The following is a 17,224-nucleotide window of genomic DNA, read 5'->3' as shown; positions in this document are numbered from 1 at the left end:
TAATCCCTAAGCTAAAAATGAGTGGTGGCTTAGATAAATGTACGACAAGTACCATCAAAATAGGAGGGTGGTGGGGCAGCACACAGACAGAATTTCACTTCTCCTGTCCTGCATGGTTTTGGGCAATACATGATTCTGGAATCAGCACACAGTATGAGTGGTACGGTCTTAACTAGTTTATAAGTGTATGATATTGCCAACATATGGTGTGATGCTTGAATATAGATGAATCAAATCTGAATATTGTGGATCAACAGCAACGCCAAATTGCCATTCCTACAGTATTGTACAACCAACATCATTTTATGACTGAGGAAAAAAACAGATTATTGAAAGACAAGTAAGGTGGTGAGCGATTTGTTACCATCTTCTAAAATATCATACTTTCCGGAGGACGGTGGCTTACAGCATCAAATAAAACTACACTGGATTTTAAAATGAAACGTTTTAACATGACTGTAAAATTGCTATTCATTAATAAACTGCAGCAAACCTGACATTTTGAACAAATTTACTGAAATTGCAAAAATCCCAGAGTGCAAAGCTAGAAACAATGTATCCCAAATGGCCTGTGGCAGTAATTGCTGTTATGCACAGTTCCAGCAAGTATTGCCTCAGGATGGTGAATGTTTAATTTGTGCAACTGACATGTTTGTTTTTAATTTTCTCTACAATCATGAACGACATTTAACTTCTTTCATTCATAAAAATACTCAGTTCAAAATTTTGATTAGCACATATGCATCAGAGAATGTATATGTAGTTAAAAATGTAAAATTGAGCATTTTTTGCAAGGCATTAATAGTAGCAGTAGTAGTAGCAGCAGGATAAAGGTGTGACATCCCCGAAACACACGATGGAGAGAAAATGCCCAAACCTCACAGAATTTCTCATTGTGAGCCATTACACACACACGAGCACACATGGGAAGGAATGCATGGGGTACAAATAGAGAAGGTAGGAAAATGCTAGCTGCTAAACTTGGTATACATAAACAATGTTTACCCCTAATCTGTTTACCCCTGTTATTGCTCACTTAAAAAACACAAAGATACTGAAAGTCTGCATTAACTTATTTTCCCCTTATAAGAATGGTAAATATGCAGAAAAACACTTATGTCACTGGGTGTTGCTTGATCGTCTTATGCCAAAAATTATAAATTATGATTTGTTAATTAAATGAATCTCTGTTCATATTCCAAACTCACTTCTCCCCATTGGTGGGTGTTAGGGAGCTGCAATCTCTCCCAGCACCACCCTAGGCAAGGCAGGAACCTGTTTTGGAATGAATGCCAGTCAGTCACAGTGCACAATCATCAACAATCTGTCCATATATCTTGACCTGCACCTCTCTGGGATGTGGGAAGAAAGTGCTGTACTATAAAAAAAAAAGCCACATGGGCACAGAATTAAAAAAAACAGCTATCAAGATACAATACCTACATTTAAAACAACAAAATTCGAAATGAAAGTAATAGATTTTTTTTTTTATTAAAACAGGGTCATTATGCTATTAGTTTCCTTTAGTGTAATGGAGTCAGATGAGGAACACTCCTGACAGTTGTCATAGACTGATGCATTGGTGTCATCCATCCATCCTTTCCTTATCCAACTTGCTCAATCCTACTTAGGTATAAGGGGTACAGGAACCAGCCCTGGGTTGAAGGCATCACATTGTATAGACATCATGTGAATTTTTCCTTGATGAAAGATGTCTGTGTGTATAATTTTTCACAAAGGGAAGGAAACAAGGACACTAATACCACCTAATCTGTACAGCCTATGGATTCTTATTTGAGAATGGAGACATCTTATCTGCTTCCCTTTCAAAGCGATTTCACCTTTAAAACATTGCTTTTGCTTTCACTACCAAACTGCTTTTTGCCAGGCCCCAGTCAAAACTTGACTAGGACCTCAGAAAGCCATTGGGCTCTTTACTGCATATTCTTTATCCAGTTCAAAAGATTAAATACTGGAGTAAAAGCAACCTCAGACAGATTCAGAATTAAAATAGTAACTTACATTTGCAGCTACTTAATGCGTCATGATAAAACGTTTTTTCTCGAATAAATACAACACAAAACATAATATACAAGATAGATTTATGATATTGGGGATGGTTACCATGGCAATAAAGGATATCTTCCTCCTACATAATTAGCACATAACTGCAGGTCTTCAAAATAGCTTTGGAAACAGAGCAAAGAAACAGAGTGCTGACGTTGGTGGTATTTAATAAATATTTTAGTGTGAATCTAAAGAAATGTCATTTTATTGCATAAATTAACATCCAACTTATTCAAGTCTTTTCTAGCCAATTCATTTTCAGTTAGATTTACTATGTTACTAAATGCATAAACTCATTTATTTCTATAGTGTTTCATTCTTTAGTAAATCTGCCAAGGAATTTATCATAAATGACTTCTAATTGTTTCAACCAAAACTTAAATTTACCACAGTAGAATGGAGTTTGATAATCATGTGCCGCAGTTAAAACACATATTGCATTTAATTAATGATTACACTATAAGTTAAACATAATTACTGTTTTCTTTTGTGATCCCTGTGGTTGTTAATGCATCTGGTCTTCTTTTATCTTTTAGTTGTAGCCTTCATGTCAAGTTTCAGACCTTCCTATGATAATGGGCTTTCATTCTTCTTTAAGTGAACTCCATGGTAAATCAGTTATTGTTCACATATTTTCCCAATAGAGCAAATTAAAATATATACTATTATTTAATAGTATTAAAAAAAAATTACTATTTTAAATTTCTTTGTCACTGTGAAAGTCATTCGAGCATTTGCATCACCTTCCAGCCCATTCTTTTCTTTTTTGGATATTGCAAGTTCTGCCTACATTTGGTTGGTTTCACTTTCCAATAAGATGCTGGTCTTTCTCACTTTAATTTGACCACCTTTTGCACCTTACTAATGGCGATGAGTGTTAGAACTCAGTTTGCAGCAAGACCGTGGAGTATCTGCACAGAAAATAATACCAAAAGGTGAACATATTTTAAAGAATGAACTGCGGCAAAAGCAATCACATTAAAATGGCGCAGAGATGATTATGTCACTGTTAAAGTATAACTTCAACCATAACTAGGAAAGCATCCAAAAATGGGATAGAACCTGTCAAAAAACTGATATTCCTGACATACAGATTCTTGAAGCCCCAGTACCAATATTTGGATATGTCAAATCTTTTTTTGTTAAATGCATTTATTTCAAAAATTCAGATACTGTATATTTTCATCAAAGTTTTAAACATCAGAGAATTCAAATTTTACTTTTGTTTGTATTGGATATTTTGTTGGAACTTAACTTGGTTCTATTATTATGTTTTGAAATTTCAAGTGTCTCTCTTTTGTTTCTTGTGGGTGCCATCTTTTTCTGGGTTTGTTGTGATGATGTAATGGCCAGTTTCTGTTGGTACATTTGCAGAAATTGTGCTTAATAACAGAATTGGCTCAGAACATGAAGCATGAGGGTTATGGTGCAATGCACCTTATCAGAATTGGCTGATGTTAAGAGTGGCGTTCTGCAGGGTTCAGTGTTAGGACTGCTGCTATTGTTAATATATATAAATTAATTAGATAGTATTGTGATGTGAAATTTTGCATAAAAGTTGATAAATATTTTGTATGTCTTTATTTGTAACAGGCAAAGCAATGTAATATTAGTGTTACATTAGTTAGAAGCATTCGTGTCCCCCCCAGGACAAAGTCAGGAAAGTGAATTTTACGACAGAGTTGGGGGAAGTGCCTCGAACAAGTTTGGTGAGTGATTCTCTGAAGTCTCACAACCCCCACTGAAAGAGCACAGCTCGGCAGTCATATTGAGACAGGCATGCGGCCTGTTCTGAAGAAATCTGACCAAAAATGATGCCTTAACTAGAGACATTTTAAGTAACTAACAAGTCTGTGTGCCACCTGAACTACACATCACCATTTATCAGGTTGTATGGTTTCCAATATTCAAATGTACTTTGCATATTGTTATTATTTATGAATATTATCAATAATACATTGTTTAAATTGTAACTTAACTCCTGCTTGTCTTTTACTACACCTAATTGCCTGTGGTTATAGATGTAGAAGTGAAGGGAAGGAGAAGTTATATGGTACAGTACCTTATAAACAGTGGTAAGTCTGGGAGATTTGAGACATTCTGACAAAGGCTACATATTAATAATACAAAAGAAGAAAGTAGAGTAATATATTACTCTAACAAAACAAAACAGATAGGAATATAAGTAATAGGCTGGTTAAGTTTGCCGATGATACCAAGAAAGTTGGATTGGCAGATCATTTGGAATCTGTTAAATCTTTATAGAAAGATTTGGACAGCTTATTAATGTCAGTAAATGTAAAGTATTACACATAGGGAGTAAAAAATGTATGTATGAATACATAATGGGATGTTTGAAAATCAAGAGTACACCTTACGAGAATGATTTAAGAGTCATAGTGGACTTGTCACTATCAACTTCCAGACAGTGACAGAGTAGAGGACAAGTCCAAAGAGGTTATGCTCAAGCTTTATAATGCACTGATGAGGCCTCATCTGGAGTACTGTGTGCAGTTTTGGTCACCAGGCTACAAAAGGGACATAGTAGTGATAGAAAAGGTCCTGAGAAGAGTGACTAGGCTCATTCCAGGGCTACAGGTGAGGATTATGAAAAAAGATTAAAAGAGCAGAGCCTTTTCAGTTTAAGCAAAAGAAGATTAAGGTGACATGATTGAAATATTTAAAATTATGAAGGTAATTAGTACAGTGGATGTACAGTAGTACAGTACTGGTGGCAGTCATTATTTACCTGGGGCTTGACCTATCCGGTATGGAAATTTGTATTGTTGTTCACATATTGGTTTGGCAAAAGTTTACACCGAATGCTCTTCCTGACATAACCTTCCCCATTTATCCGGGCTTGGGACCGGCACAAACAAACACACTGGTTTGTGTATCCTCTGTGGCTGGGTTACAGTGGATCAAGACTTGTTAAGTGTAAATTTCACACAAACATTAGGAAGTTTTTATTTACACAGAGAACCATAGACACCTGGAATAAGCTACCAAGTAGCGTGGTAGATACAAAGACTTTAGGGACTTTCAAAACTAGACAATATTTTTTTAGAAGAATTAAGTGGACAGGTCTGCTGAGTTTTGTTGTGCTGAATGGCCTGTTCTCGTCTGATTGTTCCAATGTTCAACACAACTGTTTATAACCTTGCAGCATATGTTATTCAATGTCTAAGATTGTGGGTTGTCATCAAAAACCACATTCTTCTCAAAGGGTATACTCTGATTAACAACCTTGCCTTAGTGCTTCTCTTTGCTTCACGTTTAGGACTAGATGTGTTTGGATCTTTCAGTATTACAGATTTTGACCCTTTCTACTTCAACTGAAGTGATCTACAACATTTGCAACTTTTGTCAGAACAAAATTTTGGATAAAGTTAAAATGAGTGATTCTGAGATGAAATGTGGCTTTAGAGAGCAAAGGAAATGGAAAACAAAGGAACAATGGTAGAACTTTAGTTTTGGGTGCTACAAAAATGCATTTATTGCTTATTTACTCTTAAGTAGCAATGCCTTAGCAAAGGCTTCTTTTGGTCTCCGTAACACTTATAAAACATCAATAGTAGAAAGGTTATTCATCTCTGTGCAATGTGGCATATTAACATGATGGTAAAATGACTTGTTGATATAAAGGTCTTATACTAAATATGTAATATCAAGAGAACTGTGCCTCAGTTAAGCCAGCTCTGACCATATCAAAGTGAAGTTCTCTTAGTAGGTCACACTGCAGAGATGAATAAACACTTGCCTGATGCTTTGCAAGTGTTATGAAGACCCAAATAAGTGTTTGTTAAGATCTTATTACATAATAGTAAATGTGTAACAGATGCATTTTTCAGCACCTAAACTAAAGTGTTACCAGAGCAATTAGTGGTGGGGATTTAGCATCATCTTTTCAACAAATGGTTACAGGAATTAATTGCATTTAACAAGAAATTTGGGGACAGGGATAGTTATACATTCATTTTGACAAGGGATCCACAGATTCCATATTCATTTTTACTTTTTTTGAAAATAGAAAAGCATACGGCTTCTTAAAACAGTGCTTCAAAGTTTTTTAATCTGGAGATCCAAATCTAAAGTTCAGATAGGGCTAAGACTGTGTGTCATTAATGATAAATGTCTTGCATGATATGATTCAAATCATTCAAGTTGCTTTTTATTAGAAGTGTTTATTGAGAGGATTTGAGAAGAATTATACTAGTAAAAATGATTTACTGGTGCAAATAGAAGCAGCAGTACATTGATTACTTGAACTCAGACAAGGCAATAGTAGCATACGTGTTTATGTATTTAACTGTTAAATTATTACAGTAGAAGTAAGTTGGAAAGAGAATGATTTGGTTGCCCTGTTTAAGAAACAAAGGATGAGCTGGCCAGCCTCAATATGGGTGAAGCACTGAAGGAAGTACTAGATTTGGCTCTATTTAAAATAGGAACATGTATAATGGAAAGGACATAGACATGGAAAGCAAAGGGGACATCTACTAAAATATTTCAAGATCAGAAAGATGTGGTTGAAACTATGGAGCTAGAAAAGATTAGAATCATCACCAAAGACCATCAAAGGTGGGCCATATAAAGTTTCTGCCTTTACTCTGGAATGCTTGCCATGTTGTAGCAAGCAGCCCTAAGGTGCAGGGGGAGTGCTGTGCTCAGCCTATGTCAAGATTGGTAAGGTGAGAGCTTATGATGAAACCGTGTTTAAAATTTAATTTTGATATTGTACTGATTTAGCTGTGTTTAAATACCTACAATCTAAATTTTGTTGTGTTGTTAATTTTAGTTTTAGGATATTTACTTTTATTTTACCATCATATATTTTGTTTACCACAATGCCATCTTGTTGTTTAGTGGGTACCACCATTTTGGGCTCTAGTTGTCCTTTGTTAGGGGTGTTGAAGTAACAGCCACATTAAGATCCATATAGTTTTCCATGTTTCTCATATGAAGCTGATTCATTCCTGTCCCTACCTTCGGTCTGTCTCAACTCAAACTCCAGTTAATGTAGATGGAGAATGTGAATTTAAGGTCGGGTTTAGTGCCAGAAGGGATCCTACTTGGCTGGGCCCTCTTAACCTGAATATTGCTCCAGGTAAACTGCACAATGGCTGATCATGCACTCAAAGGTCATACGAAAAGACTATTTGCCCTCGGGAGTTAATAAACTGGATCATAATCATCAATTTATTTTGGATTCTTCTCTGAAGGGGGTTTCTTCTATAAAATAACTTTTTTCATTGTTTAGGGAACAGCCTTGACAAGCATTCTTGGGTGCTCTTTGAAGATCCTAATACTTCAAGGGTCCTCTTTTCATTTTCATTTTTACAAGAATGTCCACAGTATATGCTTTAATGGGGGAGCTCTATTACGAACAACAGGGGGTTTAGATTTGAGAAGATTTGACTGAATTGAAAAATGTGACTAGAAGATAATGCACATTTGGGTCAATCTGTGAACAAGACATCCCCGGAATGTTAAAGCTAATATGTATCAGGGCAGTGAACTCCAGCTCAATTTCTTTGCTAGTGAAGAAACACTCCAATGCTCTGTAAATTTTATTTCAAAAATGCTAGAAAGAGCCAATCAAAAAGCAATTTGCTACAAACACTTGGCTGTCACTATTGCGGAGAAAAGCACTATCTCTTTCCTTTAAAGAAGGTAGCTTTGGAGTCCAGCAATATAACAAAGAGACCTGACCACTGAGCAAGTGCTTAAGTGCATTGGCTTATATTAAATTTCTTATCATCTATGCAGAATACTCTACTCCTTCTAGTTCTTCCCACATTACCTAATGTCCAAGCTCACCATTACCTAATGCCCATCACCTGGCCTTATGTCCATCATCTGACCAAACTTGCCTAAACTACTTACCCTGTTCAGGCAACTGAGACTTGTTAATCAATCAGTTCCCACTATTAAGTCGGAATCAGGAGGACTCACAAATAAGATACTGGGTCACTCGAATGAATGGCTTCTTCTTGCACAATCATCCCTCAAGGCTGCAGGTTTAGACAGCTACATCTCTTAAGGCAAGTTCACACTATCCTTGGCTTATCATCATCTCATGCTAGTGTCCAAGCAGGCGGACAGAGCAAGTAGCCTTAAGCTGATAAGCACAGGCAGTTTTGATTACATCTTGCCTGAAGAAGGGGCCAGAGTTGCCTCGAAAGCTTGCATATTGTAATCTTTTTAGTTAGCCAATAAAAGGTGTCATTTGCTTGACTTTTCACTACTTAGCTGCTTGGAAGAAATAGACATAAGCTTTTAATAATTAACTTCTATATGACTTAAAGCTAGATAATATAACACATTTTACTTTAACTGAATTAAAAGTATTAATATAAGAAAGTATTAATACATAGATTTAAATTCTCTACACATGTATTTTCTAAAATAGTAGCCTGTTTAGTTCTCTTAAGGTTAAAGTCTCAGCAGCTGTATTGTTGAGGCAATGGGCCATTCAGCTCTCACAGAGTACACAGTGTCCTTGACTTTTTATTATCTCACTGAAGTTTTAAACTTAGCAGCAAAAAAAAAAAGACAGATTGCTTGCAAGCAAAGAGCAGCCTTTATACTGACATATAAATGAGGGCTTATAAGCTACTTTAACAATAAAAACGCAAGCATAAATTTTCACTAATTCTAAAGCTAATGTTTGAAAGCACATAAATCCCTAAATGTAAATTTTCTATACCACAAGCCTGGCATCCCTGTGGTGATGTTTAGAAGGCCTCCAGATCGAAACCCCAAAAAACAAACAAAAGTGCTGCAGGACTCACCTTTTTCTCTTACAGAAAAACAAATTTTTTATGTATTTGAATTCTCTGCTATAGTCATGCATGCTAGCACACTAACATCTTGCACTTATGTCACCACTGCTGACGTGCAGAATATAACAGTTTCAAAGAACTTGGAGAGTCATCAGTGCCATTGTTGGGTCACTCTAGATATTGTCCATGTCAAACCACCAATAAAAGTAAAAAATGGGAAAGGATGCTAAACACTTAAAAAATCAAACAATTGAATTTAAAATGTTCTTGCATAGCTAGTTGGAGGTACTAGATACACATTATTCTCTGTCTGTCTCTAAAGTTATGGTTGTTTTTTTCAAGCTATAGAGCAGGTTGGACACAAACACAATCAAAGGACATCTGACAGGTCGGATCCTCTCTGTTTTGAATAGAGCTTGTGGTATTAGTCATTAAACATTATTCATTAATGTACTGTTAGTAAGGTGCACTATTCAAAAACGTGTATTATCCTATAATTAAAAAAACTCCAATATCTAAAATAAATAGACAAAAAAAGCTTTTCAAAGAATAAATCGAGATACCTGAACTTGGATGGATATACTGAAATGTCACGGTAATTTTGTTCTCACCCTTATCTTATTATGTAGAGTTGTGGGATGATTTGTGCCTTGCGTCCAGTGTTCCTTTGATGGCCTCTGGCTCCCTGCTAACCTATAATGGAAAAAATAAATTGCAAAAAAAAAAAAAAAATCATTAAACTGATGGATGACATTTCAAATAATATTTGTGAATAACTGCTACTTGAGGTTACTAGTGGTAATGGACTGCCTTGCCAAATACAAGATGGGGATACAAGCCCATGACAAATGGTCTTCTTGATTTAACGAAGTATGTGGCATTTGGCTGACTGAAACTAGCTGTCATTTTCCCTTTAGTTTCCTTGTAAAAAATGTATACTCTATCAAAAACACAATTCATGTCCCCCATTGTTAGGAAGAAGAAAAAAATATTTCTGAAGGTGTAAATATTTTAATGTAATCTTTGACACGCAATATGTCATATGTGTTTAGCCCCTTTGACTTCTTTAACAGCATTTACAAAGCAGTTAAAATGGTTTTGCAGTCTTCTCATTTTGTTGCTTATGTTTCTATCAAATGTGACTGCAGTTGTTGAATGACAAATGATCTCAAAAGTCAGATGTATCCCACAATGTAGAGTTTATTATGTTTAGGAGATATAATAATGCAACAATATTATAATCTTGAAATTATGAAAACTAGATATTAACACTGAAAAATAAGACCATATGACCCATTGGCAGAACAGTGACTACACTATTACTTCAGGTGGCAATGATGCTAATGGCCTTGCTATTTCACTCAAAGTGCCATGAGAAAATACTAATTGAATTACTAAAAGATTAAGCCAACATCCTAAAGTTGATCAGCTTGAAACTCCTTTTGGTATACTGAATATAAAGTAGCACTTCAAATGAATCTCTTACTTTTACACAGATCAAGAATTAGCTAACAAGCTTTGTGTTTCGTGTTTGCTTTTTTCAACATAGATAGAGACAATTGGTGATGCATACTGCGTGGCAGGTGGTCTACACAAGAAGAGTGACAGTCATGCCAAACCTATTGCCCTGATGGCCCTCAAAATGATGGAACTCTCTGAGGAAGTACTGACACCAGATGGGAAACCCATCAAGGTAATATTGAAGCTATTAAGTTGTATTTCTTGATGGCTCATTAAGTCTTTCCACTTTTTTAGAAAAGGAAATGTTCTGTTGCTTTTGTTAATTGAACATAGCACAGGAAAGTGTGTTGTTTTCAAGCATCTTTTCATTGACATGATTTGACAGCCATTAGTGTGACTGCATATTGCAGTGTGATATCATTTGAGCCATTGTGATTGAATTGGGGTTCTGTCTGCTTAGAAGAAGTTAAAGAGTACGTGACAGGACTTGGCCTAAGGATGGGACTTATTTGTAAAAGATGGAGAGTATTACTATTATATATTTCTTTACTGTGTTTGTCATACTATATATCTGCCATTTGATCATGGAGATTTGATTATTTATAGTAAATGTCAGTCTGAAATAACTGCAATTAGTGCATAAAATAAATACAATTTGAAATTACAAAAAGGGTTAATGCTTATTTCAGAAATAGCAATTATTTGGAAAGCCTTGACAAAGGCTTTTTTTCTTTATTTAATATGGATATAAAATAAAATAAGAAAGGTGCTTGGGGAAAGAAAATATTAATTAACAAACTCATATGTACCGTGTATAAGATTGTAATTGTGGAATGTTTCAGCCAGGGTTCCTCCCATTGCTGGCGTTCAGATTTTTTTTTTTATGTCTTTTTTGTTCATTTTTGATTCTGTTATTTATGTTAATATTGTTGTTTATGTTTATAATTTTGTATTGTTTGTCGGTATTGTTGATCATTTCGTTTCTATGTGTCTATGCATCCTCTATTATGTTTTTCGTGTCCTAATTTGTTCAACCTTGCTTTAGTGTGTTTTATTGTTTATGTCTATGCAAATTCTTTGTTTTAATTTTTTAAGCTTGTTTTTGTGTTGCTAAGTTTATTGTTGCATGTGTATGCATTTCACTCCTGGGTTTAATGTATTAAGCCACTTTTGTGTTAGTGCCTGGTTAGTGTGTTTGTAAAGCACCTTGCAACATTTGGTCTTTAAAAGTGCTATTAAAATTAAATTTACTTACTTACTTTTTATGGGTGAGACCACCTGCCCATCTCAGTCAAGGGACTGGATTAAGCGTGATAAAGGCTGAGGAGTGCCATAGTCCCTTGAAATACATTGTATGCTTTGGCTTTGATGAGTTCTTGATTATTATTACTGTGCTTTGTGGATTTCCTAGAAATTTAGATCTCTTGCTCTGTGTTTTGACCTCTCTGAATTTGTGTACTGGGGCATGTTTGCGGCTCGATTGAATTTTCTTTAGAAGGCAACTCCTTCTTTGTCTTTTGTGGTCATCTGAGCTTCCTTGTGCTACCTAACATTCTTGTGCAATTATTATTATTTTTCTGCTGCTTGCTGCTTGCTACTTTATACTAAGGTACTCTCGAGTTCACGACAGAGGACATTCTAAGATGGTTTGCCATGGGTTGCTCTCCAGATTTCATGTTTATTTCTTTTGTATTTTCATTTGCTTTCCTTTTTTTGTTAATTGTTTTATATTTGTTAAATAGTTTTGGTTAATCCTCTATGTTAGCTTGCTTATTCCCCTTAAGGGTTTTCTGTTAATTTTGTAATTAATTGTTTAATTGTTTTTCATGGTGGTGGAGGAAGGCCACTAATTAGGAAACAGGACACAGGTGCTATAATTATTTATGTGCTATACTGGAAGTTTTTTTTTATTTTGGATTTCTGTGCTTAAATTTTTCTTTTTGGAAAGTTTTCAACAAATTCAATTTAATAATTGATGGCAATCTATCAAAATTAGTGCATTTTGCATCTTCTCTGTTAATGCACTGTGTTGAGGGCATCAATGGGGCATAACTCAGTGAAAAAAGCTTTAGTCCTCCTGGTTCAGTCCATGTTTAATCTGATTTAGTTTCTTCCAGATTTGCAAATTATTGTAAACTGTTAATTTGAGAAGAACTCTCATCTTTTGCTATGCTGTTATTTTAAGCATTTTGATAGAGGAAGAAGAAAGGAACAGCCAGAACTATAGAAGCAAGGGAAACACCGGACTGCTCATGAATGTACTATAAAGTCAAGGATGAGAAAGAAGAGAATTTGATTTAAGTTAGTTTTACACTACTAGTTTTGGCTTTTTCTGCCATATCATGTCACATCCATTACTACAGCATAAAGACTGCCTCTGGGCTTGCCTTACACTGTCAGCTGCCTCACAAATGCATTTACTCAGGAGACACTTTGCTGATGTGATAGTGTATCGAAACATAATCTCTATCATCACTTTTGGCTCAGTTCTGTGCCCCCTTTTGTTCATGTATTACAGTGTTTTTTAACCTTTTCTATGTTCTTTGATGACACTTACCAAATGATTTTATTGTGTTTAGCGTATATGGATTTTGATCTTGATATCTAGATTATAGCCTGTTTCTTCCACATTATCTATTTGTATTGATCTTTCTGGTCACAGCTCCTTGCTCTCTTGCCTGCAGTCCTGTGAATATGATCCCAGTCCTTTAACATTATCACCAGCCAATCTTGCTCTCTTAAGTATCCCAGATCTGTGATATTCCATTGATATTTCCTTATTTAACAGTGTGACATACTGCTAAAATTTCCTTTAGTATATTTTGAAATAGAAAAAAACAAAGAAACACTGTACACCACAAAATAACTTTAGGACTAGTCGAATTCAGCTAAGTTGAGTTTATTCTATTATAGTACTCTTCTAAGACTCACAGTGCATATACAGATTTCTGAATATGACTGGCAGACAATGGAGGAAAGGAAAGTAAAAACATCATTTAATGGTCTTTGGTACTTTATAACTGTTATGAATTTGATGTTAATATTCTGTCTATCATCCTCCTGATTTATTTTGTAATGTTTAGATGTACTTGTATTGTTATGTTCATTTTTATTTATTTTTGTTGCTATTTTTGCGTCATCTTCATTTGCCTAATATTTTCTATGACTGCCACCGTTTTGTTAGCAGGTTTCACGGGCAACACCACATTGTCTGTGGAATTCACTCCTTTGCTCGTCATGTGGTTGGTGACCAGGGTCACTATCTCGCCTTTCCTCAGTGCACACATACTAGTACAGTTTTGTTGTTTTAATGTGCTCAGAACCCTGCCAGCCTGATGCTTCTGTTGCTTTTCCCGTTTGATAGTCCACATTCACCCTTAGTCTGTACCTTTTGCCAAATGCTATTTCAGCTCTGTAACATGTTACAGCTCTGCTGACTGTGGTTTATAACCTCCTACCCCCTCAGTCATCCTGCAATATTATACACACATGCAGAAGTTGACAACTGTGTGATATTTGACCCCTTTCCTTCTGTTTAAGCTAAATGTCATATCCATTAAGCGAAAATCAAACCATGTCAAAGATTCTGCCATATGATATTTCTCTTAAATTTATGCTAAGGTGTGTATTAGCATCATTCCAAGATGACTGCAAGAAAATGTCCTAAAAAATCCTTTAGCAATCAATGAATTGTTTAATATTTTTACTGCTACAAACTGATATACTGCATAGAAAAAATAGAAAATGTTCAGCTTTTAAAGAGGAAGACTCTGCATTTAAAAGGTAAATACAGCATAGATACTAAACAAGATTCATCATTTCCTAAGTTATGATCCAAAACCTGCCGAAGCAGGAATATTCAAACCATGATTTTTTTTAAGCTAATAAACTAATCTAATTAAATCACGTCTTGGGGGCTGATGGGTCCAATCTTACAGTATGATTGGATTATATTTAAAATCACCCTGCAGCCATCTTATATTTTAGATAAAAGAATAATAAAGAGAGATTGCAATTAACAGTTCTTTTACACAATTGAGTCATGTATGTGTTAGTTGAATTCCTCTAAATGTGAATTCCTTTTTTAATTCTCCCCTTTATTGGCCCCCAAACTTCTGAGCAGGACTCTCCAGTATCCTTGTTGCAGTACTGGGTGAACTACAAGCCTTATTATAATTCTAGCTCTGCCTGTGTCAGGAATACATTCAGAGAATTCAAAAGTTTTGTGAAGACATCTTTCTTGTTGTTTCTTTTGAGAGGTTGTAACAAAACATAAAGTGCTTTGTCAACTGTTCTACTCTTCTGTGGAGCTCCTGTTAAAAGTAACCAAATCAGTGAAGTGTGTAGATATTCAGTTTTTTCCTTTCTCTTTCTTTTTCAGGTCAGTTATTTTAATCAATGTCTCTGGTTCATTATCAAATTCTTTGTTGAGGCTTGTAGTTTCATTTTTGGAATATTTATACATAGACTTCTACTTGTTTATTAAACGTTTTGGCAGTCCAGTGTTCAGTAGATTTTATGCTGCTGTTGTAGGCATTGTGTAATCTAGTTATAGTCGCTGTGCTGACAATTGGTCATCTGGATGTGCCTTTGCACTTCATTACCATCTAGGCACACCTGAGTAATAAAACACACTCTGTAAGACTACAGCTCAGGATTTAACATTTTTTATACTACCAAAGCTAACCACCAAGCTCCTAGACTTAGGACGTCAGGTTGCCTTCTGCAGCTGGATGTTGGACTTCCTAAGAAGCAGTGCCCAGAATGTGAAGATTGGCAGTATCACTTCCTTCACAGTAATTTCAACACATGCAGCCCACAGGGTGGTGTCCTAAACCTCCCTTTGTACTCATTGTTCACCTATGACTGTGTGGCCAAACACATCTCTAGCTGAAACCACTATTATGAGTGTTGAGATGACTTACAGGGATTAGATCGCCTACTGATACAGTGGTGACAGGTCAACAATCTGTACCTATTGTCACCAAAACTAAAGAGCAGAAGGAGATAAACCACACTTTCATGTGCACCTGAGGGGATGCTATAGAGAGGGTCAGCAGCTTTAAAAATTTGTAATGGCGTTTATCGACAACTGCAGTAGGCTCAGCATAGCTTAGATATTGTCAAGAAAGTACACCAATGCCTCAACACCTTTGCATCTTTAGATGTCTTAATCTATGTTCAGCAACTTCAATAAGTGCACAATGGAGTCCATCATGTTAATATTCTGAAAGACAGAGAGTTGTGTAAGAAATTTATTGTACAATGTACAGTATATACACATGACAATAAATCTTATCAATAAATAAGTATAAGAACTTATTTTACAGTGACAGCGTGCATCTGCCTTTTTATTCATTTATATATACCCATCTTAATACTGTTACTGTATGTAGGTTATATAGTGAATAGCCTTTCTAAGTATGTACTTCACATATGCACTTTACATATTTGTGATCTGTCTTAGTTAGTCCATTAAATAATACTCATGTGTTTAAAATGTTCTAGGTATTTAAAAGCTTTTATTTGGCCATGTAGTGCTTTTGTAATCTTCTTGTAATTTTCATCCCTTACAAGATTTTGCCTCCTTGCAAATTAGTTTGACTGCTAGCAGGGATTTCAGAGGTTTCCCACACCAATTAAACCTGAAAATAACAATAATTAAGCTAATTAGGGAGCAACAGTCATAGTTATGCTCTGGAAAAAATAATGACAATTAAAAACAAGAAACCTCTGTAAACATGTTGAAGTGGATGGGAAATTTTAACTGTTGTAAGTACAGTAAGCCTGACCAGAAATTAAGTAATGTTGGATTATAGGCAAAATTATTAAATGGTGAATTGCCATTGTACCCTTATACCATGTCATCAAACTGCACATAAAGGAATGGTTGTTGTTTATGTGTATTTGAAATAATCATGAATGTGATTACAATCTGTATTTATGTTTTCAGATGAGAAACTCAATTAAATATACATGCAGTCCGGAGAGTACTGTAGGACCAGTTAAACAAAGTTTGAATGCAAACTTGTCATGAAGAGTTATAGCCTGAAGAGTATAAAGTTGACCATCCATATTTGCATTTCTTTTCGGTTATTTGCATGTTGGCCATGAACAATTAAATGGGAATATTTATGAAGCTTACCAAAGGATTGCAGACAATGCATAAGCCAAAAATATGTAAACAATATTAAAAATAATTTGCATCATATACAATCATAATATATAAATATTAGTGTTGTTTAATATTTGTTAGTGAAAAAATTGTGAAAAAAAGTGGGATTTATGCCAGCTACCTTCTACCATTACTACGTTTTTACCTTCAAAAAGCTGACAAAGTAGTTAATTTGATTTTAACAGATACACAATTGTCAAAATTGTTGTTCCTATGTAAACCCAATTTCATAATGTGGAGGAAAAATAAGATATACTTCAATGACATCCAATGGCATTGCTTGTTGGCCAGGCTTTATAACAAGCACTGCAAATACTTAAATTCATATGTAATGACATTGTGATAGAGTGTGAGGTTTTTAAAGGGTCTATAAATGAGAATGGCAGTGAGTGGAAAGGTACGTATTGGTCAAGGATCTTCTTCTAGGTTAGCAACTTAAGGGTTGCTAAGACAGATACATCAGTGCTGTGGTCAGCTCAGAAAACTTCTCCTAGCCGCCAGCCACCAGCCAGCTTAGTCCTCTTGGATGTGTGTGAAAAATCACAATTTTTTGAAAAATGTCATAAATTTAGTATACTCCACTATATATATAGTATATATATATATATACTAATAAAAGGCAAAGCCCTCACTGACTCACTCACTCACTCACTCACTCATCACTAACTCTCCAACTTTCCGTGTAGGTAGAAGGCTGAATAAAGGCTTTATTCCTTACAGCTTACTTACAAAAACT

General features: G+C 35.2%; 1 protein-coding gene across 4 annotated transcripts in view; it reads left to right on the top strand.

Moving 5' to 3' along the window:
- The window catches only part of gucy1a2 (guanylate cyclase 1, soluble, alpha 2), a 325,294-nt gene that overhangs the window by 160,868 nt on the left and 147,202 nt on the right, over positions 1-17,224 (top strand). For 3 of the 4 annotated variants that reach the window (XM_039744199.1, XM_039744195.1, XM_039744197.1), the window contains exon 6: positions 10,402-10,545. In XM_039744199.1, coding sequence (XP_039600133.1) covers positions 10,402-10,545 — 144 coding nt within the window. Of the gene's footprint in view, positions 1-10,401; positions 10,546-12,498; positions 12,549-17,224 lie in introns of those variants that run through there. The other variant, XM_039744198.1, reaches the window with a different exon arrangement.

This window comes from Polypterus senegalus, chromosome 2, assembly GCF_016835505.1.
Source record: "Polypterus senegalus isolate Bchr_013 chromosome 2, ASM1683550v1, whole genome shotgun sequence".
Classification (NCBI taxonomy): Eukaryota; Metazoa; Chordata; class Cladistia; order Polypteriformes; family Polypteridae; genus Polypterus; species Polypterus senegalus.
Note: the sequence above shows the minus strand (reverse complement) of the source record. Positions and strands in the feature narration are given on the sequence as shown.